Source organism: Pelophylax lessonae (assembly GCF_965119305.1).
Source record: "Pelophylax lessonae genome assembly, chromosome: 1".
NCBI lineage: Eukaryota > Metazoa > Chordata > Amphibia > Anura > Ranidae > Pelophylax > Pelophylax lessonae.
In genome coordinates this window covers 494,777,925-494,803,064 of record NC_138768.1, presented here as the reverse complement: position 1 = coordinate 494,803,064, position 25,140 = coordinate 494,777,925, and the positions used below count along the sequence as shown (strand labels likewise).

The 25,140-nt window shown below is 39.3% G+C and overlaps 1 protein-coding gene across 2 annotated transcripts in view; it reads left to right on the top strand.

Annotated features, from left to right (window-relative positions):
- Nucleotides 1-25,140, top strand: part of ADGRL3 (adhesion G protein-coupled receptor L3) — a 1,148,837-nt gene that overhangs the window by 1,010,962 nt on the left and 112,735 nt on the right. For both annotated transcript variants that reach the window (XM_082254905.1, XM_082254904.1), the window contains one exon: nucleotides 4,340-4,468. In XM_082254905.1, the coding sequence (XP_082111031.1) occupies nucleotides 4,340-4,468 (129 nt within the window). The remainder of the gene's footprint in view (nucleotides 1-4,339; nucleotides 4,469-25,140) is intronic.

Genomic DNA, 25,140 nt, shown 5'->3' with positions numbered 1-25,140 from the left:
CGTGACTTTAATGGACAATTGCGCGGTCTTGACATCCTTTTTTTTCACCACAAACAGAGCTTTCTTTTGGTGGTATTTGATCACCTGTGCGATTTTTTGATCATGCGCTATAAACAAAAAAAGAGCGTCAATTTTGAAAAAATAACAATATTTTTAAAAATTTTTATGAAATTCCCCAAAAAAAATGTAAAAATCAAAATTTTTTAACATTTTTGGCCAATTTATTTTCTGCTACATATGTTTGGTAAAAAAAAATCACAATAAGCGTATTTTGATTGGTTTGTGCAAAAGTTATTGCGTTTACTAACTACAGGGAAGATTTTTGTCATTTTTGTTGTTTTTTTTTTTAACGAGTAATGGCAGCGATCTGTGATTTTTCTGTTACTGTAAAAATGACACTGGGAGGGAAGGGGTTAACTTTATTGGAGAAGGAGGGGTTAAGTGTGTCCCTAGGGGCGTGTTTCTAACTGTGCAGGGATGTGGTTTTTCATGTAACAGCAGAGATCTACAATCCTACATAGCAGGACCGTATGATCTCTGCACTTACACAAGGGAGAATGACAGGCGGCTTTGTTTACATTAGCCGCCTGCCTTTCTCCCTCTGTAACTGACGACCACGAGTGACCGCCGGCCACTCGCGCGGAGGTGTCCGAGAACGAGCGGGAGCATGCCTCTGGCGGCGTGCGCTCGCCCCCTATTGGCTCACAGGCTAGTAACGTACCGGTACGTCACTTTGCCTGCACAGGGGTGACCGGCGCAGTATATATACTTGCGGCAGTTGGCAAGTGGTTAAGGCTCCTTTGCGCAAAAATTTGTTTCTAATGCTATACATGTTCCTGCTTCTGTTAAAAAAAGGGTACATCGCTAGAGCAGATGGTGGCATATTAGGAATAGACAAGTATTCTTACAAAGGTGTGTAATTTGAGCTGTTAGGAGAGGGGTGTCATGAGTTTGAAGGTTTGGCAGATGGATATCAGAGTGAGACTTTCAAGAACATCAGAGAATGACAATGGCTATTCACTAGTAAGACAAAACAGACATGTCCAAAGATCAAGCAAAGACTTTACCAAATATCACAGCAAAAATTACTTTAAAGTGCAATTAAATGCAAATCTTTTTTTTTTTTTTTTTGTAATTTGAATAGAGTAAGGGAGGGTTAGAACCCCCCTCTTTTTTGCCATCTGTGTCCCATTGGAGAGATTTCCCCTCTATTATTATTTCGATGTCAAATTGTGGGATTTTCTTTTCGATTCACTTTCAATGATAAGGTGAAATAGTAGAAATAGACAAGGTGAATCACAGACAGTAATAAAAACTGACAGATGTTTCAATCCCTCTGCGCTGTATATATCCCTCTGAATATGATGATATGAGATAAAATACCAATTAGTTTTATGAGATAAAGGCTGCAAATTTCGATGGAATAACGCTTGCCTTGTTTTACGAGCGTTTTTTGATGATTTGCAAAAAAATGTTTGAGATTTTACTGCTAATCTTAAAGCAGTAGATAAGGTTTTGGGATTTGAACCCCTTGTTACAAAGATTTAGCCTGTCTAAATATGTAACCAGGGGCTTTGAACTGAATGGCTTGTACTGATGTCTAGTTCATTATTTACATCTTCTGTTTATTGCTCTTAACATTAAACCTGGGAACTTCTGGAAGTCAATGAGGCTGAGAATAGGAAAAAGGGAAGGGCAACAGTGGAGCACATTGCACCAAAGTAGGGATATTGGTCACACTACATGCATGGTAAAACAGAGGCAATGGATGTTCGTAATGTCCTGCAACAATCTGAAGTGTTTATTATTGAAGCACATACTATACTGCATTTAACAATGCTCCAGCATAGGTGGTGCCAGTGGGAGGAACAAATTCTGCAGTGACCATAGCGTCAGTGAGAGGAAATGAAGAGGGTAGGTGCGTGTCCAGAGAAGTGGAACCCTACCTGCTTTTCAAGAGGACACCAAAGTGCAGTGATGGCGAACCTTAGCACCCCAGATGTTTTGGATCTACATTTCCCATGATGCTAAACTACCCTGCAGAGTGCATGAGCATCATGGGAAATGTAGTTCCAAAACATCTGGGGTGCCAAGGTTCCCCATCACTGCCATAGTGGCATGGTGACAAATAAGGGTTGCATGGTGGCAAGCCAACATCTAGAGGATGTTGTCATGATACAGTGACAGGTGTGGAATAGGTAGTAAACAACACCGTTTTATGACTGGGGATGAGCAACAAAAGTGTGGAAGTCAACCTTTTTCCAAATCAAATCATAAAAACATTCAAACACACTGCACTGTCTTAGAGCATAACTTCAGGTAGAACAAAATTCCTCCCTTTTAGTGAGGCTGCCCCCTTTAACTGCCAAAGTTTAAATGCTTGGGGAAATCAGATTTACTTACTTCATCCTTCACTTCTGCAGTAGCCAGCACCCCTTATGCTCCAGTGGTGGACTGTCCCTCGGCATCCTCCCCTTCAATGCAGGACCGGTAACCACAGAGAAATAGGGTTAAAGAGGCTGCAGAGCCTGGTCTTATAGTGCAGAGGGAGCAGAAAGATCAGCAAAAAAATTATTTTTTTGTACGCCTAGAACTAAACAAGCATTTAACCCTTGCAGCCTTACAGTGCAGGGCCAGCCCCACTGAAGAAGAGGATTTTTACTTTCCGTGGAGCTCAGCTTTAATCCAGACCCACTTACACACCCTTTGTACAAATATATATGCAATATATACAGTATCTCAATGTGGCCACACAAAAAAAAAGAAGCTATTAGAAATGCTAAAAACTATTTTTTTCCACTAAAGTATGGGGTGTTAGATAAGCTATTCTGAAAAAGCATTTTCTTTATCCAGGTAAATCTGCTTTTCCTGAGCATTCATCCCTTGCAGTGCAGTGTCAGCCTCACTGCAAGGGTGTATTTTTATTCAAACTGGAATTGGGCTGTAAGTGCAATGTGTTTGTATGATTTAGTTTGGAGGAAGGCTTACTTCCACACTTTTGCAGCTAATCCCTGGTATAATATTTATAATGCTGTGTTTTGTACAATCTGTATCCTACCTGTCACCGTATCACCACAGCATCCCCTAGCTGTTGGCTTCAGTGCCAATGCAGCACTGGGGGCATAGGCATACCTCCAAACTTTTTGAAATGAGAATGAAGGATGCCTATTGGCAAAAGTATGTAGGCATAGGAGACAACCCCTGCCATGCCCCCTTAAAGGACAACTATACAAAAAAAAAATGATTGCTTGAAACCACAATTGCTTTTTTTACCACTACTATTCCTTTATACTGACTTTTGAAATTTACAAATGCAGCAATTTAGAAATTGGTTGAAATGTTTAGCACTGGGAATTCACTTTTTGAAAACTAAAAAGTGCATTTTATATACAACTACAGAGATCAGACCAAAATGAGGGATAAATGAGGAGGAAAGAGGGACAGAGGGACTTTGTTCCAAATGAGGGACAGTCCCTCGAAATCAGGGACAGTTGGGAGCTATGGCATAGTGGAGAAGAGGCTGCTTAGTGCAGAGGGGAGCTTAAGGGAGCAGAGGATCGGGTAAGAAAAACTGATTTTGTTATTTCTCTAGAACTAAATGTGCATTTAACCCTTCCACTGGAAAGGTGTATTTTTTCTTTCATTGGAGTTCAGTTTTTATCCAGATCCAGTGATGCACCAATTGTACAGACATATGAAGATAAATCATTGCTTTGAACTCCTTAACCTCCACCCATCTCTCTCCCCCCCCCCCCAATTGAAATTTGAAAACCTTTGGAAGTTGCAGGCTTGGGCGATTAGAGGTGGCATATTTTTGCCAGAATGATTAGATGATAGTGGGATCATGCTACACGTCCCGCTTTCCACTCATGTTTATGGTTTGTCATTTGCAGCAGAAATTCTGCGAAAGCACCTTCATAGGATTTGCAAATTTATACAGTTGTAATATGTAATCTATGTAATACTATTGATATTATTTTAATATTATTTAACATTTTCTGCTTCCATATTTTCTAATAGATCAGCATCTGTCTCACTGATGCATGATGCATGGCTAATCAGCACTTTTTTTCTTAAAATACATTATATACATATATGATGAATGTAAGTTTTTGGTCACACAAAAAAAGATGTGTATATTGATGTTCAATTTAAATGTCAGTCTGCAGTTTGTTGTTTTCAACATCAGCTGTCCTTTGAAGTGGACTGTTTTTATAGCTGTCATTCACTGATGTTTACATGTTTGTTTTTAATACATAATCTTAATTGACCTCTCTTGACTTTTATTTTTTTTTTGTTTGTTTTTTTTGTTTTTTGTCTTTTTATTGGGCTATTCCAGGAGCCATGGCTAATCATCTTATTACCAATGCTCTGCTTCGTCCTCGTGGCACTAACAATCCTTATAATACATTGCTCGGGGAATTGGCTGTCTATAACAACCCTTCTGTAAGCATATACAAATTACAAGGTGTGCTCGAGTTTTCTAAATATTTTTAGTAAAGTCCCATTGTGCCTTTTTGTATTGCCATTTTTAATCTATAAAGCACAATACATATTTCAGTCAAACTTTCTTAATGCCTGAAATGTAGCAGTCTGAACTGCCTAGTCAGGCTGTTGATATCAGTAGTGTTTATCATTTAGCATATGTGCTGACAGAAAATACTCACTATTGATTTCAATAAGTTGATTGATTGGAATAGCACATTTTGTTGTAGTTTTCTCATTGCATTTTTTGCTTCACATTTTTATGTTTCAGCTGCTTATTATGTGCTACATCAAGTACATTTCCATTAAATTGTTAAATTTCTCTTTTTATTCTTTATTTTCTTATTACATTATAGTTGTGAAGTTTTAACTTGTATTACGCGTTATTTCAGTGTTTATTTTTTACAACTTAATAAAACAGGTAAGTGTAACTTAGATGGCTGTAATCATACTTGACTAATTCAGTTTGTGTATTTCATATTCTAGATTGGTAGTGGAAGTTTGTCTTTGCCTTCAGTTTTTATTTTGTAAATCAGTTATGATTGCGTACTTTGACACATGGAATGAGCACTCATACTTTTAGAAATCGGTTTTCATTTTTTTTTTTTACAAAATCACAGAATGTGTGTTTATAAAAGGCACCTTTGCATCAATATAAATGGAATCCATAAATACCTTATTCTTTTTTAATTTTTAGCATCAGGTTTTTAATAGAACTTTGGATAATGGAACAATGTATTTTTCACCTGGATTGCACATGGATATAATCATACAAGAGTAACTCATAGAGTTACTATAATGCCTGAGAAAGGATGAGATTCTAGACACCTTATATGTATCACACAGGTTATTAAATGGCTTCATTGACAGACAAAAAAAAAAATCACAAAAACAAAAGCTTTAATCCAAATTCCCACTTTTTTAAACAAAGTCCACGAGGGAGATCCTTGACAACTTTTTTGCTTCATGCATCTTTCATCAGGCTCCTTTTAATTAAAACAAATAAAACCAGTTAAGATTGGGCCACATATGGGCACAGAAACATAATGCCATTCTTAGAACACCACTACATCTGATTGGGGACAGGAATGAGGGTCCTAATTTTAATATATTTCAGCCAAATTGTATTCCTGAAATAAACTGAGCCTTGCTTGCTGAATGGTGCAGAAAATGCTTTTATTGATTCTCCTGAACATAATGGCCCATCCCCTGCATTGTGGGTGACAATTCTGTTACCTCTAAGTGGAAATTCTTTTTTTTTTTTTCTTGTTATCTAAGTCTCCATGAGGGAGATTTTTACTGTCCTCAAGATTAACAGGGACAACGACAGTAACAAAACAATCATGAAAAAATAGTTTTTAGCCCCTCTTGTTGTCTGTGTTCCCATTAGAGTGATTCTCACTTCCAGTCCTGACACAACAGGAATTGAAGAAAAACCTCTCCAATTAGGTAGAAATAAAAACTTAAAGTGGCACTAAAGGAAATACCAAACATGTTATACCTACCTGCTGTGAGCAATAGTTTTGCACAGAGCAGCCCCGATTGTCATCTTCTTGGGTACCCCACTGGCATTCTGAGCTCCTCCCTCCTGCTGAGTGTCCCCATAGCACGCTGATTGCTATGGGGGCACTCCTGTTTACCATCTCTCAAGCCCTGCTCCCCTCCCTTCTCATTGAGTGTGACTGCTCCAGTGGGAGGGAAGCTGCACACAGAAGGTTTTTTTTACCTTCATGCATAAAGTGCATGAAGGTAAAAAAAACCTTCAACTTTTAAAACCACTTTAAGAGGGGTAAATTCTTAAAATCGAGCACACTAAAATAGTAAAGACATAGTTTACTATGTACTTTATAAGCAGGTGATTTTTGGAATATTTTGGACAATGTTGAGGTCCCTGATAGGAAGCGCAGTGCGCTTTATGCATGCACAGCAGGTGACGGGCTGTGAAGCCACATGACTTTACTGTCAGTTTCCATTAGTCAGGATGGCGGCGGGGGCAGCACCCAAAAGCCAATTGAAAAATCAGCTGGGGTACCGACATTGTGGGATCGATGGACAGGTAAGTGTCCTAATATTAAAAGCCAGCAGTTGCACTATTTGTAGCTGTTGACTTTTCATTTTTTGGCCGGGGGGGGGGGGGGCTGAAGCTCCTCTTTAAGCTTTAACTGAGCCATTTCCTCTGCTACCTCTGTCTCTAGAAATCCTGATAATGAAACGTCATTACTGTATAGTCAAGTAGTAACTCAAATAGCAATGAAGTGATAGGTTTTGATTATGGGTGACTTTAACATGTCTGATTAACTAATTTTCGAGTTGCTATTACAAGTAATGGAGGCAATAAATAGGGTTTCTCTAAAACAGGTAGTAAAAAGCCCAACCCCAGGTGGTCATATTCTAGACCTAGTTCTGACAAATAAGATTGATTGTCTTATGTTGAGGTGGGAGAAATTTACTGTGAGTGCCTGGTATGGATAGGCTGGATCACGTACATGCATATAATCCAGCCTGTTTCAGGTTAGGGGCATGCCGCTTCAGCAACCGCTGTTTCTGGTGGACTGGCTATGCGATCACATGATCACAAAGCTGTTAAGAATTAATTTTATTATTAAAAGCTGTGTTTCCTGCAGACTGATATTGTAATTAGCGCACAGCTATCACATAGTACCTGGGTCAATCACAGCGCCCTGTACCATGTGGTTAGCTGTAGCAAATCGCAAATCACTAGCAATCACAGCGGTCATGAATGTAACCCATTCAACCTATTCAATGATCATCATTGTAACAGCAATCAAAGTATATAATTAAAAAAAAATCCATGATCCTCTCCCTACTATGGTGACACTGAACTACTCTGATGAGATTATGTTAAAAAATTAAAAAAAAAAAAAAAAAGAAAAGAAAATATTTTTTAACATACGATCACCAAGTCAGTATCCCATCAAATTTTCAGTCTTTTTTCGTTTACATAGCAAAAACAAAACTCCAGTGGGGTGGATAAGGTTCAAGAGGGAAGTATTTTCAATATGACACCAAGTTTAAGAACAGGGGGACATGACCTCAAACTATCTAAATACAAAATGAGTACAGCGCAATCTTCTATTTGGAAATAGAGATCTCAGTGTTGGAGGTGAGCTGCTAACAGTGGTGGTGAATTGTTCGAGCACCTGTTTTTCAGTTGATTATCACACAGAGGTGGCACGATTATCTTTATGCCCCGTACACACGTACCAATTGCCGGCCGTAAATATTCGGCCGACGACCGATCGGCCGATTGTAGGCTTGTTAGCATGATGCTTCCGACAGCCGACAGCGCACTTTCGGCCGAACAGAATCTGTCGTGCAAGCATTAAAATTTTTGTTGGCCAACACCAGAATGGCCGATTGTTCGCCAGTCAGTACAGATTTCGGCCGACAGACAGCAGATTAGCAAGACTGGGCATGCTCAGAAAAGAAAAAAGACAAGGAAAGTTAACCATCACATGACATCACTTCTGCAGTCGGCTGTTGTTGGCCGACAAAATTCGTGTGCAGTCTTTTGCAGTTTTCAACAGAAACAGACACGACAGCCCTGGACAAAAGACGGCCGATCGTTCGGCCGACGATCGGTACGTGTGTACGAGGCTTTATGCCTAGGATTGATTGAAGGACTACGCATTTTTTTTTTTACTTTTTATGTTGACTTACTTTTAAACAGACACATTGTAATATGAATGTATTTGAATTATGATATTTGTTTTTTATATGATTTAGTCACATTTAAACACAGATGATTCACGTTTGTTATGCTTTCACTTATGTAGCAATTTTTTGGTGCACTGAGATCACTATTTCCAAATAGAAGATTATGCTGTACTCATTTTGTATTTAGATTGTTTGAAGTGAGGTGAAGGCACTTGTAGAGCACTGGCAGCAATCAGTTAATTACTATTTAGTATTTATATGTATCTTTGTGATTTTTTTTTTAATTGTAATTGTGCTGATTAAGATATTATAATTTGTTTAATGACCTCAAACTGATAGGAAGAAAGGGTAGTTGATGCTTGGAATAGCCTTCCAGCAGCGGTAGAGGTAATGAGTCAGTCAGCAGTAAGGCCGGCCATAGACATAGCAATTTCTTCCCTGCAACCAACAGACAGTGTTGACAGAGAAATCCCTCTCACCAAGCCCTTGTGTTCTCCCAGCAGGAGGGCGGGAAAAGCCATTCTTTCCAGGAGAAGACACTGATTGCTAATGACTATAACAGACGCTTGTAATAATTGCATGTAAAACCTGGTAGGCTGATTGATCAAACAACTTGGGTACATACAGCCTGCCCATACATAGTTTGATTCTTGACTGGTTCCTGTTGAACCAGCTGAGATTTGAACCATCTATGGCCGGGTTTAGTGGCTTCAAATATGCTTGGGACAAACATAGATCTATACTCAGACAAAAAAAGTAAAAAAACAAAATATAAAAACATGTAACTACATGGACTACTTAGTTTTTTTTCTGCCAATACTTTGCTATGTTTCTAATTCACTGACTTGAATAGCCAGTTAATGTTGCTAAGTGCATGTAAACAGCAAGGTGTATTTCTTCAAAAGTACTTGTACTTCTAAACATAATTGGGTAGCTAGGTGCCAAACTGTTTCCTGTTTCAACTATTTGACTGTATGTAACTGTTCAACCTGTATTCAACTATTTAGCACTGTTTCTATAAACAGTATTACCACTTTTTAACTGTGGATGTAGCCTCATTTTTCACCCATATATCTTGTGATTTTGAGCTTAAATCCATTAGTACCTATTTAATTTTATTTTTTAAGGAATTTTCCCTTTTTTAGAACAGATTTTTATTACATTTTGGATTTCTTTATCTACAAAAATTAGGTACTGCAATGGGGAACTATTTACACCCAGCTAGACTTATTGAAAAAAAAACTATTCAAACCCTTTATTTCTTATCTGAATAATATATTTTTTCTACAAGAAATATAGCAATTATCTCATTTTTATTTTTGTTTTTATTTAAAGTGAATCAATTGTGGATTACAATTTCATAATATCTGAAGTCTTTAGTTAACTAGAAGTCAACTTCCTTTAAAATATTTTTGCAATAATCACATTGCCTAAGAACACATACAAAATAATTTCCAGTTAATGAATATATTGGTGATTTGAGTGGTGAGTAAACACTCACTACTCAAATCACCAATATATTCATTAACTGGATTTTATTTTGTATGTGTCCCCAGATAATGTGATTATTGCAAAAATATTTTAAAATAAGTTGACTGTCACAACTATTAAAGGTTCCACTGTAAGCTGTGAGGAAGACATCTTTGCTGAATTTGTTTATTAGACATTGTATTTTTGTTACAGAAATTTAAAAGCTGTGTTTAACACCAACAAACACTCAAAGCATTTGCTGAAAGGAAGTTTTAACAAATTGCTAGAGATCAAATTCCATACAAGCTACCTCCAGCTTTTAAAACATGTTTTAATATCTATAACAACCAATGTAGAAGTGCAATCAATAAATATCAATCTATTTTAGAACAAGATGCTATCTTAAAGTTTAATTTACCAAAAGATCTGAAAAATCATATTTAGAAGAGCTAAAACGATTCAAAACCTTGTTGTAAATGAAAAAGACCACCTGCATTTACTCATTGGTAGCAACAAAGAAAAGGAACCCCACATATGTAATCTATATTCCTAAATGTCCTTGCAATATACAGTATATTAGAAGGATACAGCAAACAATAAATCAAAGAATTAATACATGTAAATAAAATATTATAAAAGGTTTCGATAATCACAATGCGGGAAATTCAATAAAACTGCTGTGCCAATTTTCTTGCATTAATCCTGCATGTTATGTGTGCACCAAATTCATGTGTTTGCAACACTTTTTTTCTGACAGTGACTTGTGCACCAAATTATTTGAATGTGCCACTTTTACATTGTGTCGCATTGAATACAGCAAATGTAAACCTGGAGCCAATTAAGACAAACTGTCTTTTGCCATACAGAGAGAAAATCTGGCTCAGGCAGACTTTGCAAAAACGTGTCTCACATTAATTCTAAAAGTGGTGCAGCATGAGCCAAATTCAAGTACAAGTTATAGACAAGTACAGAAGTTTGGCTCATTTTTCACCACTTTTAGAATTCATAATAGACACTTTTGCAAAATTTGCCTTCGCTAGTCTTTATGAATTCCAGGAATTGTCTTATGACACTTTGTAAACTACAGACTGCACATCCTTTGGACCTACAAGTTACCTTAAAAGAAAATTAAGTGACATGAGTGACATACTGTTATTATGACTTTGACCTTATTCTAGTATAATCATTAATATTATGAACAATAGTATATTATACTTAATTATCAATCATCAGAGATGAGCTGAACGTATCTGGCATGAGGAGCTGGGCTTTGCCCCAGGGGACATGTACCAAAGCAAAAATTCTGTGTGACGGAAAAGCTATTTTGTCTTTTAAGGTCACCGCTGTTAAAAATGTAAAATTCCTTTAAATAACATTCCTGGGATTGCCCTAACCCTGCATGTAAAGTGACACGTCTGTATGATGTATACAACCTATTACAGCAAAAATTACATTTACAAAGTAAAAAATGCCATTTAAATTGCAGGCAAATAACAGCCTCAGACACTTTACTTTTGTTTCTAAACAAACCGTCAGAGATATCCCTCGTCTATAGCAGATGCCTATCCTAGATATGGGTCTGGTATTAGAGGGAAGCTGCAAGCATAAAAAAAAAAAAAAAGAAAGTCGTATTTTATTCTGATGGCTGTTGAAGTCAAAAGCCAGTGGTATGCAATAAAAAGCAATTAGCAGAGAGAGAGGGGGAAAACAAAGTTGGGTGGAGAGCCCGATCATGGGACCTGTCAAAGTCACATGACCAGCTTTTTTTCCAATTATAAAATGTCCATTTGCAGTGTTAAGCAGAGAAAACTCCATGGGATAATGCAGGCAGTACATCACACTTTACATCCCATTCAAAAATGTGGACTGTGGTTTGTGTAGCCTAGCAGAATATAACAGAGAGTGCATAGTGATTAAATGCTCTCTCTTATCAATGTGCCCTTTATTTTTCAATTATCCCATTGCTTTCACTCTGAGGTTTGTTTACATAAGTTTTCCGTTTATCGTGAACTGCTGCTGCTGATGTTTCTTTTACTCCTATTCTCTTCACTCCCGTAATCTGGTCACTGCAGTGCTGCCTTCATGATTTATAAATCAGCAGATGAATTCCATTCACTCCATTTTCCTCACTGGAACTAACTAGACTGACTTTTAAGCGTCTTTGTTTTTCCTGTTGGCACTCTTGCTGGACAGGTGTTCACCCCTCTCTGTTGTGTAGGTGCCCTATTTTAAGAACCATTCACTGATCTCTATCCTTTCAACCATTTTTGCCTATTTGGAGTGTGGGGAGAGGGGATTGACTTTGTACTTTATCTATTCTTCACTGAACACGTGGTCCTTTGTTCTCTACATTTATGCATGTGGCCTTAGTACTTCTGAATTACTGATCTGGAACTTTTAGCTTAAGAATTCTGACTTCCTAATGTAAAAAGTATTGTGTGCTTAGACATTTATTCAACTAGTATTCTTAGAAATAGGGCAGCAATGACATGTTCAGTATTTCAGTACAGGTTTCCTTTACATAAAATGGTTAAATCAGTTTGTTCTCTGTTAAAGTGATACTAAAGCCTTTTTTTTTTTTAAATAACAAACATGTTATATTTACCTGCTGTGTGCAGTGGTTTTGAATAGGGCAGCCCGGATCCTCCTCTTCTCAGGTCCCACTTCGTGGCTCCTGGCTCCTCCTTCATGCTGGGTGTCCCCATAGCAAGCAGCTTGCTCTGGGGGCACCCAAGTAGGTGTGCTCCTGACCTGGGTCTCTGTGGGTCCATTTACACACAGAGCTGTGGTTCGGCCCCGCCCCCTCTGTCTTTTGATTGACTCACTGGCCAATGACTCCCAGTGCTGCCAAAAGCCAGTCAGGAGTGTGAGTCCCCGGAGAGGTAAGGCTCTCGTGGACATCGCTGGATCAAGATGGGGCTCAGGTAAATATTAAGGGAGCTGCTGCACACAGAAGGTTTTTTTTACCTTCATGCGTAGACTGCATGAAGGTAAAAAACCTTGTGCCTTTACAACCACTTTAAGCATTTAAAGCATAAAGAACCATGTTTCCCTATCCCAGTTGCTAGAAGCTCAGCACATCAGGGATGAGGGCTGGTATTCACACAGCAAATGGTTACTGAATATGTAGCCTCTTCAATATGAATATCAGATTCCATGACCTTCAGATCTGGAAGAGCTTTTTTAAAAAGGGGTACCCCTCCTAAAGCACAGGAAGGAGTATTGACATTTGGGTTTTGGGCATTCCGTCTGCTTTCCATCTGCTGGTTCATGAACTTGTAAAGAGGGTCATATGGTTGTTATCTGTAGGATTGCCCTAAGTGCTCAGACCCTTTATTCATATTGGACTACCCTGTTTATGACCTCCTTAACTCTTTGTGGATGAAAATGTATTTTAAAATTTATCAATCAACAAATTAATTATACTCAAAGTGAGAGAGAAAATCTACAAATTTGTGTTTTTAAAATAATAGTCATATTATATCACAGCAAGCAAGTAAGGCCCCACTGACACGGGCATACTTACACGTACACCCGTGTGAGGGCCACGTTCTGTCTGCATGGGTTGCACAGATGTTCCATGCATACATATGCAGGTAATCCCATTCCTGTCAATATGGATGTAGCAGCTGCACTGCTTTTTGACATCCATGTGGGTGCATGTCACTGAACGCAGACAGTTGGCAATGGAAGGACACGTACCCACACCGATTTTACATTTTTTAACAGCAGATGTGTTCATGTAGCCGCTGGGTTCCTATTGACATGAATGGGACTGCCTGCATGTGGATGCATGAAACACCTATGCTTTCTATGCAGGCAAAACACGGCTCTCACATGGGTGTATACTTTTCTATGCCCATGTAAACAAGGCCCTAAAATAAGAATGACTTTGAGGTAAACATCACAATTATAAAACTGTGCTTACTGAAAAGATGCAATGTTTTACTTGTAAAAGAGCCCTATGGTCATAGTATACTCTATTATTGTATAACATCATCATTGTAATAACAATGCAAACAATAGACAATCCAATAGAAGCCATCTTGAAGGATCTCCTTTCATGTTATCAGTGCTGCCTGCCTGCTGCCCATATTTTTCCACAACATTCTGGATTCTCTGCATGCTTTGCAACTTCATCTCTGCTGTTTACGTTCAAATTTTAAGAACTGCATATCCCATGGTACCTTGCTGCCTACAAGCAGTGATTACTTTGCCTCCTGAAACTCCTCTTCTCTGCACCTTTGTAGTGTAGAAGGCAGGCTCTGTGAATTCCATGACACAGCAGTCTTTAATTACAGGTAATAGTAAATATTTGTCACAAAATGTAAGTAAAAGTGTGGGAATCTTCCCAAAGTAAAGCTTGCCATAGACAGATCAAAATTTGGCTGGTTCATTAGTGACTGGCTAAATTTCAGACAGTGTGGGGCCAGTGTGGGAAGTCGATTGTTTCATTTTCTACTGTCGAAGGGACATGGAAAACCTTTGTTGATCAGCGGCTGCAGCAGCTGATCAATGTATTCTAACAGCAGTGAGTCCCATGGTTAGAATACAGTGTCCCATCTGGGGGGAAAGAGGATTCCCCTATCCACCACCGACTGAATAAAAAAACTACCCACCTATGACCAGCTTAAGTTTAAAAACTTCAAGACCAAAAAGGGTATTTACTCAAACGAGGCCAGAGAAGGGCAACAAAAGGGTGGAGGACCTCAGTTATGAGGAATGACTACAAATATTAAACTTCTTTTACCTGGAAAAGAGGCACTAAATAGGGCATATGATAGCAATATACAAATCCTTGAATGTTGATCCTTGAATGAATCCTTGAATGTTGACTTTAGCATTGGGAGGAGAGAATTTGGATGAGAAACGGCTCACTTTTAAACTGCTTCCTCACTGATAGAGTGGTGAGGGTGTGGAACTCCCTTCCACAGTTGGTGGTGTCAGGGGAGAGTGTGGATGAGTTAAAAAAAAAAAACTTTTAGATGTGTTTCTTAGAATGAGTACTGTACAGGGATATGGTAAACAGTAGCCGCACACAGGTGGAACTAAGTAAGATAATTCCAAGTGATAGGGGTATTCCAGCATTCCAAAATGCTGGCTATTTACGTGCTGCCATCCTTGTAAATGATTATATTTTAAAACCTGCCAATAACACGTGACATGAACAAAACATTAATTGCCTACTTTTGTGGCCTTGCTATAATTCAGCTGCTTTTGTTTACTATTAAATGCATTCCTTTTTTATTACAGGTATTTTTATTGCACTAACAATTTACATAATCCTGAACATATACAGTATATTGTACATTCACATCGTCACTGCCCTTACAATCTAAGGTCCTTAGCGTGGTGTCAGCACCAAGACACCTACTAATTCATACTTACGAGCTTTCACATTAACATCTGGTAGGACAAAAACAGGATAATAGGGGGCATATTTATACCTTACACACAAACAAACGGTTTTGTCAAAAGTATTGGGACACCTGCCTTTACATGAAATTTAATGGCATCCCAATCTTGGTCCATAGGGTTCAATATTGAGTTGGCCCACCCTTTGCAGTTATAACAGCTTCAGCTCTTCTGGGAAGGTTGTCCACAAGTTTTAAGAGTGTGTCTATGGGAATGTTTGACCATTCTTCCAGAAGCGCATTTGTGAGGGCAGGCATTGATGTTGGAGGAGAGGCCTGGCTCGCAGTCTCTGCTCTAATTCATCCCAAAGGTATCAAGAAGGGGTCATCCTCAAACTGTTCCTACAAAGTTGGGAGCATGAAATTTTCCAAAATTCTTGGTATGCTGACACCTTCCAGTGAGTTCCCTTCACTGGAATTAGAGACCAAGCCCAACCCCTGAAAAACAACCCCACACCATAATCCTCCTTCCACCAAACGATTTGGACCAGTGCACAAAGCAAGGTCCATAAAGACATGGCTGAGCGAGTTTGGGGTGGAGGACTTTGACTGGCCTGCACAGAGTCCTAACCTCAACCCCACAGAACGCCTTTGGGAGGAATTAGATCCGAGACTGCGAGCCAGGCCTTCTCATCCGACATCAGTGCCTGACCTCACCAATGCACTTCTGGAAGAATGGTCAAACATTCCCATAGACACACTCTTAAACCTCGTGGACAGCCTTCCTAGAATAGTGGAAGCTGTTATAGCTGCAAAAGGTGGGCCAACTCAATATTGAACCCTACAGACTAAGACGCCATTAAAATTCATGTGCGTGTAAAGGCAGGCGTCCTAATACTTTTGAAAATATAGTTATCTATCTGTATATATATGTATATATATATTTAGAGAGAGAGAGCCTGGAAAGGGAACAATGCAAGAAGGTGTACTCCTAATCCCTTTCTGGAAAATAAATGTAATTCTTTAAGTTACCGTATTTGCCGGCGTATAAGACGACTGGGCGTATAAGAGGACCCCGTAATTTTCAAGTTAAAACATAGGTTTTGGGCTATACTCCCCCTATAAGATTACCCCCTTTCTGTACCGTAGCGGAGTATAAAATGTGAGGACTACTTTACATGGCCCAAAACAAACGTCCCTATTAATCTCTCAACCCACTGGATGTGCGGTAATAATGTATGTACCGTAGTGGAGTAAACAAATGTGAGGATTATGGTACTTTACATGGCCCAAAACATAGGTCCCTATTAATCTCCAAGCAGGGTAAGTACACAGGGTGTAATCTCTCAACCCACTGGATGTGCGGTAATAATGTATGTACCGTAGTGGAGTAAACAAATGTGAGGACTATGGTACTTTACATGGCCCAAAACATAGGTCCCTATTAATCTCCAAGCAGGGTAAGTACACAGGGTGTAATCTCTCAACACGCTGGATGTGTGGTAATACTGTACCGGTATGTATCTTATCTTTGGCTACAAACAGTATACTGAGCTGAACCAATCATGGTAAGCAACGTATTCTATTAATAAATACAAAGCCAGCTCGGATTGGCTGAGTCAGAGAGAGTAACATCATCAGCCCGCCTCTCTGGCTCCGCAAATCCAAGCTGGCTTTGTATTCAATAATAGAATACATCGCTCACCGTAATTGGCTCAGCGCGGTATACTGTTTGTAGCCAAAGCTATGGTACATACTGGTACAGTATTACCACACATCCAGCGTGTTGAGAGATTACACCCTGTGTACTTACCCTGCTTGGACATTAATAGGGACCTTTGTTTTGGGCCATGTAAAGTACCATAGTCCTCACATTTTTTTACTCTGCTACGGTACATACATTATTACCGCACATCCAGCGGGTTGAGAGATTATTAAGGACGTTCGTTTTGGGCCTAACATTTTTTACTCCGCGTATAAGACAACTCTCCTATTATGGGGGGATGTTTTTAAGGTTAAAAAGTTGTTTTATACGCCGGCAAATACGGTAGCTATTTTATGCTGTTTTACTGTGTATTACATTTCTGGGGTTCTGGGATTTTGCCCATTGTTTCTATTCTAAAATAATACAATGCATACTCACCTTTACTTATTTTGCTAATTGTGAGATTATTTAATGACTATTTGTCTAGACTTCTAGTGGACTATTTTGTTTGCTCCTTGCTTGCTAATGCCTTGTTTATGGCCGGTGTCTGCTTCCTGATCCATTCCTTGTGCCTGATAGCTGTAGAATGTAAACACATTGATTTTTTTTATTGCCTCTGGTATCAACTGGTATCTCTTATATCAGTGGTCTCCAAACTGCGGCCCTGGGGCCCAATGGAGCCCTTTGCTTGCCTTTATCCGGCTTTCGAGGTATTATTCCTGCCACCGACACCAACAATGGGGCACTATTCCTTCCACCGACACCAACAATGGGGCACTATTCCTTCCACCGACACCAAAAATGGGGCACTATTTCTGCCACCGACACCAACAATGGGGCACTATTCCTTCCACCGACACCAACAATGGGGCACTATTCTTCCCACTGACACCAACAATGGGGCACTATTCCTCCCACTGACACCAACAATGGGGCACTATTCCTTCCACCGACACCAACAATGGGGCACTATTTTTCCCACTGACATCAACAATGGGGCACTATTCCTCGTACTGAAACCAACAATGGGGCACTATTCCTGCCACCGACACCAACAATGGGGCAATATTCCTGCCACCGACACCAGCAATGGGGCACTATTCCTTCCACTGACACCAATTCCTGCCACCAACACCAACAATGGGGCACTATTCCTGCCACCGACATCAACAATGAGGCACTATTCCTCCCACTGACACCGACGATGTGGCATAAGTCCTTCCACTGACACCAACAATGGGGCACTATTCCTTCCACTGACACCAACAATGGGGCACTATTCCTCCCACTGACACCAACAATGGGGCACTATTCCTTTCACTGACACCAACAATGGGGCACTATTCCACCCACTGACACAAACAATGGGGCACTATTCCTTTCACTGACACCAACAATGGGGCACTATTCCTCCCACTGACACAAACAATGGGGCACTATTCCTTCCACTGACACCAACAATGGGGCACTATTCCTCCCACTGACACCAACAATGTGGCATAAGTCCTTCCACTGACACCAACAATGGGACACTATTTCTTTCACTGATACCAACAATGGGGCACTATTCCTTCCACTGACACCAACAATGGGGCACTATTCCTTCCACCGACACCAACGATGTGGCATAAGTCTTTCCATTGACAAAAATGGGGCACTATTCCTCCCACTAACACCAACTATTTCTCCCTCTTATGCCAAATATCGGCCATTGTTTACTCCCACTGGGCAAAGTCCAGACCTCCTAAACCCCAGTAAACTGGCCCTTTTTTTTAGAGAGAGTTTGGAGACCCCTGTCTTATATAAAAGTAAGGTAAAAGTTTGAAATCCAAAATTCATATTCATTTTGGCCAATGAATGCTTTGAAATCCCCTTGGAGATGCTTAAACTGATGGGCAAGCAAATGTTGGATTGACCTGCTTATGTTGTAAACGACATAAGGTTAAGTGAATCAGTGGCTATGAAAATAATAAGTATGACTGTTCTCAGCAAAGGTAAATTAAATGAAACAGTTTTCCAACTCATACAAGTTACAGCATTATCATTTTTACAATTTGCAATATCATACCCATCCACTAAGTTTTTGTAATATAAAGCAGTTGCCCACATGCACGGGACTTGCCTCCTTTTTCTGCTGTTTTCTTACTGTATTTTGTAAATTGTCATCCTCATTTTCATTCCTTGCACCCAAAATTTATATTGTTTGTAACTTTTTTCATTGTTTCTTAATGTTTGTTTACTTTTTACAGTTTTTATATTATTTTTATTTTGTAGTTTTTTTTATTTTGCTTAACAAAAGTATACTTGTGTTTAACTTTTTTTGTTAGAACTTTTTAATACTTTCGAATTTTAATTGTTTTGAGGAATTAACAAGTACTACATCTTTCAAGATGGTAGGTAAGCCCTGTTTGCAACTTAGAAATATATTAGTGCTATCGATAATAATGAAAGTCAGCCGTAAGACAGTATTGTATGCAGATACAGAATTAGACAGTACATTACAGCTGAATGACAAGTAAAAATAAAATACCACAGACATGACTGGGCCAGGATGTTTGTCAAACTTGTTACTCTGAGAAGGTATAAATACCAAAAGCTTGATGGTTTATGAAAAACAGTATTTGTACATAACATGCTTATTAAACAAAAGCGTAATTGCAATCCACTAACCTATCTTGCTGATGTTCAGTGCATAGAGTGCTTTGAATGTCCACATATAGTTGCTGTTATGCCTTCTGTTGCACCTCTGATGGGAAAAAAAACATTTTTGAAAAAAGAATGGCTGAAAAATTGCCAAGCAGACATGTATGGACCAAGCCAAAATGCATATAAAAATCCTATATGCTATGCCATTGTATAAATGAGCCAACATATGAGTATTTAGCACTAACATTCCTCTTCTTAGCATTAGTGTACAGACTCTTTTATGTTGACTGGTACTTGAACTTCTGGGGCACGAGCAGAATGATTTTTACAAATTTAAGGTTTTATGCAGTCTCCTTGAACTATTGTCATGCACATTTGATGAGGGTTTATTCCTATACAGTATGCACATATAAAAATGTTAATAGCATGTAGACAGACATAAAAACTTACCCAAAAATCAAGTGTTTTTAAGCACACCAAGGCTTAGCTGGTGTACATTCAAATTTTAGAGTGTACAATAAATAGCAAATCATTATTGATAATAACAAATTCAAATTCCCATGATATTATGCCCAAACCCCTAGAATACTAGTGTACACAAAAAGGGCTAAGAAAAAAGATGGGGCTTTATATGGGCAAATGGAGAGAGGATGATCACAATTATCACACCATTATATTAAAATTACTCTCTTTATTGTACAAACGTATAAAAAATATACTATGAATACATAAGAAAAAAAATAGAAGATAAAAGAAAATCGCATGTGTAAAAATATATTCCCATAGGGAATGCTGATACAGTGTATCTCAATAGATGTTACGGTCTCTAGGTAGCACGGTCTAGGGTCCCCAGCAAGCCGATGCGTTTCACAACAGGGCTTCCTCAGGACCAGAGAGACCAAGGTAGACCGTTATTTCTACAGAAAATATATACAAAGGTACATTCAATATAGATGGTAACATTTCATATGCTTCTTTCACTACATTGTGTATATACAATTATCCACATTAGCTATACATTTATTATTACACGAACAAATCAATATATACTGACCCAACTGCGACAGAGACCTGAGTGGACACATGCGTTGAGGAGCAAATCAATGCGGGTGGGCATACTGGGGGAGGGGGAATGTGCATTAAAGCATCTGCAGTCATGCAGATTTGAAAGGAAATTCCCATTCAGTATCCTCTAAATGTTATCATGGGACCCCAAAATACAGGCAACGGACACGTTCCTTGAATCATACTACATCAACATTAATGGGGTCTAAGATAGAAAAATAGAGAGAATAAAGAGTATAAAGAAGCAAACAGATAAAGGGGGAACAGATCACATAAGAAAGGTACATGTGGCCAAAAGCTCATAGCAATCATCATTTATCTATATCCATTTCTGATAGTTCCCTCTATTTACACCACTGCGTACATGAGGCAGGTGCTTCATAGAGTATATTCTATATATCCACATCTACTAGCCGCATCATGGACCTTGCCATCAGAATAAGGGGCTCCTAAATGTAATCATATATTTAACAATAGAAGCATATGGTACTCATAGAGTATATAACCGCAAGATGATCACCTCATCCGATAACACACATACCTTCCGTCCACCCTTGTAACATAGACCTGTATGTCAGTGTGCTGTTCAAGCTCCTCCTAAATATCCCGCCATCATCGCATTGTTTGGGTGCCAAAGCACACCCCTCTCACACCTGTCCTGCGGTACGTGGGTAACTGAGGGCGGAAGTGTCTTCCTGACGTCATATCAGCCCAATGGCGGAAGTGACGAACCGTGGCACGCACCAATCCAGCATCATTGAAAATTATTGATAATAAATTCCATATATATTTACTATGATGAACAATTGATAGATTTTGCATCAATTGTATTATTTTATACAGTAATAAATCAGGCCACTACAATACATGTAGTTCCTGAATGAAATATAAGCTTGGAGGGGTAGTTACATGACTACAATGCCTGCAACAATATGCAGTTTGCTAAGAGGAATTGTGTGGAACATACTGTTGCTTGGTAAAGGTCAACTCCATTCAAAAGGATATTTCAGTTTCCTATGGATTCTGGCAAACAAAATCAAAGGTTAGTTTATCCCAGTCGTAAAATAGTATCACCAAAATTAACAAGTAAGGAGCTAGCCGTTGGTATCAACCTCCCCTAATGATTTCCCAAAATAATGAATAAATGTTCAGAGAGAAAATTTGCACTTGTAAGGGAGCAACACCCTAACAATGGTTTTGAGGAGACAAAAACTACTGCAAGAAATCATGCCACTGGGGTGTCTAAGACATATAGCCATTACGGTACTTAACCAACTAGTGACCACCAAGTACTAAATATTTTTTTTTATCTACTGTAAAATGGTTTTGATGTTGAATATGTTTAAAGGTAATAAGGCAACCTTTCACCAACAGTGCTTTTTTATCTGCAAATGCGTTCGTGGCTGTTAATGACAGGTAGCTGGATCCATTGGATTACTTAGAATATAAAAACTAGTTGAAATCTTGTGAACACTTTTCTGTGTAAAAATGGCACACACTGCACATTCACTTCACATTCATTGAACACTTTAAATTGTTTGCTACCCTAAAAAAAAAAAAAAAAAAAAGATACTGTTCCCTTAAAGCATGAATAACAGCACAGGGCTTGCGCTGTGTAATTTGGACCCTTTTATCACCTAAAAAGCCTGGCTGATCCTGCCTGGCTATACACTCCCTTGTAAACTGACCACGGTTTATCATGGCTGCTGAGCCCTGAAACCGTGGTCAGTTTACGCGCCTCCGTCATCCGCAGGCCTGCTTTGTCCTTCTCTGTCCTCTCCTCCGTCCTCTCCTCCCTCCCCTCCCTGTCTGCTTGTTCTGTGTCAGTGCCCACCTTCTCCACTCCTGCTGCTATTATAACTACAATAAAAACATCCCATGCCCTCTGTAACATAATGTTATGTGCCCCTGTGTGTGTGTTATATAAAAATATGCCGATCTGTACCTATATCAGAGTGTCTCCTGGCGCTTACGTGACTCCTCGGCTCTCTCTCCTCCCCAGCTGACATCAGCAGGAGTGCTTGGCCCCGCACGCTATAGCTGTCGGCCAGGCAAAGAAAACAGCCAAGGAGTCTTGTGAGCATCGAGAGACGCTCTGATATAGGTACAGATCAACACCGACACAGGGGCACATAACCTTATGTTACAGAGGGGGGTAGGATATTTTTATTGTGTTTAATTAACAACCACTTTAATAAAATGTGTTGAGACTGAATTGAGGAATAATTGCACTTTGAATAGCCAGTGCTTTTTCAATTAGTTGAAGTAAAAATAAAACAGTGAGCATGCAGCTTCCTGACATGTTGATACCAGCTCACATGTCCTTCAGCATAGAGTAGAGTTATGAAAGGTGTTCCACCAAAGTAGGGGTACCCTTCATTCATCCATGGACCCATCCACCCAGTCCCAGGCTCTTTAGCATTCATGCAAAGTGACATCACAGGTTATACCTCCCCTAGTACAATTTAAAGCTGGCAGCGTCAGGATCCTCATAATTTCCATATCAATGGTTAAGAAGAGAATAGGAAGAAGCTGCTCTCCCATTCCTTCATATGCCATCACTGGAGGTGACCAGAACAACAACTGTTTTAGATGCCACTGGAAGCTGGAAGGCAAATATACTGTAAATAAGGGTCCTTTCACATGGGCGGTCCTTATGTCCGTTTTTCCTCCCATCCGCTTACGGATAAAAACGGACATAATGCATGTCAATGGGATTGCGGATGTTAGCAGATGACCATCAGCTGACACCTGATTTGCATCCTTTCCGTTCAGTTCCATTTTTTGGAACGGAACAGAACCCTATTTTTCTTCCGTTTAAAAAACGGAACAGACGCAAAAACGGATGTCAGCGGTGTCATCCGCAATCCCATAGACATACATTATGTCCGTTTATCATCCGCAAACGGATGGGATGATAAACGGACAAACGGAACGGACCCTCCAAAGTGCATCCGTGTCCGTGTCACTGACCGTGTGAAAGGACCCTAAAATGAACAGTAAAATCGTTATTTTACAAAGTTTCCTTGTATTTATTTAATTTTGACTTTCTATGCCCACATGCAGAGAGAACTGCTTTTTTTTCTTTTGCAAGTAAATAAATGTTAATAAATAGCAGCCACAGTTTGTTTCTTATACCTGCCTTTCTTCAAGTTAGTGTTATTAAACTGTATGTGATGCCAATTTGTTTTGGTTTTTGTTTTTTCAGTTTTGAACATAGTTGAATGGTGCTAGGATCTCTGAAAAGATTTAAATTATGATTCCCCTGCTGAGGAGAATGACCCCTCTATTTGTCTTGGTAACCATTGCGGTTTCTCCGCTGAGGAGAATGACTCCTCTATTTGTCTTGGCGACCATTGTTAGGGAGACAGAAAGTTGGAGTAAATCCTAATTTTTAGAGTTGTCATAAAAGTTGTGAGGGGAAACTTCCAATTTGTGCAAATGTTTCTGGTGACAACTCCTTAACCACTTTACCACCCGAAGATTTTCCTGCTTTACGTCCAGGCCACTTTTTGCAACTTGGCACTGCGCAACTTTAACTGACAATTGCGCGGTCATGCAACACCGTACCCAAACGAAATTTACGTCCTTTTTTTCCCCACAAACAGGGCTTCCTTTTGGTGGTATTTGATTACCTCTGCGCTTTTCATTTTTTGCGATATTAATAAAAAAAGAGCGAAAATTTTGCGAAGAAATTGACATTTTCTACTTTGACAGTTAAAAAATATCCAATATATTCAATTTTTGTCATATATTTAGGCCAAAATGTATTTAGCTACATGTCTTTGACAAAAAAATTCTCAATGAGTGTATTTTTAACTGCTTTAAGACCGGAAGATTTTACCCCATTCCTGACCCGGCTATATTTTGCGATTCGGCACTGCATTATTTTAACAGACAATTGCGCGGTCGTGCGAAGCTGTACCCAAATTAAATGTATGTCCTTTTTTCCCAACAAATAGAGCTTTCTTTTGGTTGGTATTTGATCATCTGTGCGATTTTTAATTTCTGAAAAAAAGAGCGGCAATTTTGAAAAAAAAAAAAAACAATATTTTTTACATTCTGATATATAACATTCCCAAAAAAAATGTAAAAATCTAAATTTTTTAACATTTTCTGCTACATATTTTTGGTAAGAAAATCACAATAAGCGTATTTTGATTGGTTTGCGCAAAAGTTATTGCGTTTACTAACTACGGGAAAGATTTGTCATTTTTATTGTTTATTTTTTTTACTAGTAATGGAGGCGATCTGCGATTTTTTTTGCGGGACTGCGACATTGCAGCAGACAGATCGGACCCCTAACTGACATTTTTGACACTTTTGGGGGTACCAGTGACATTAGTACAGTAATCAATGCTATAAATATGCACTGTTACTGTAATAATGACACTGTCAGGGAAGGGGTTAACTTCATTGGTGATCAAGGGGTTAAATGTATGCCTCATGCTTACTGACGTGTGTGGGGGGAGGGGATTGTGTGACACAGACACAGATCGCAGGGTCAGCTATGCTGAATCCTGTAATCTGTCACTGTCTGTCACATAGGAGATCCGCCCGCTTTGTTTACACAAGTGGGCGGATTTCCTCACTCGATCCCCGACTATCGGGGTAGAGCGGCGGTGAGTACCGCCTCTTCTCCCCTGGCCCGACTCCCGCTGTGTCTGAATACAGCGGGAGCGAGCCTCTGGTGGCGCGCGCCACTGAGAGGGAGCGGGATCCAGTAGGTCTACGTCG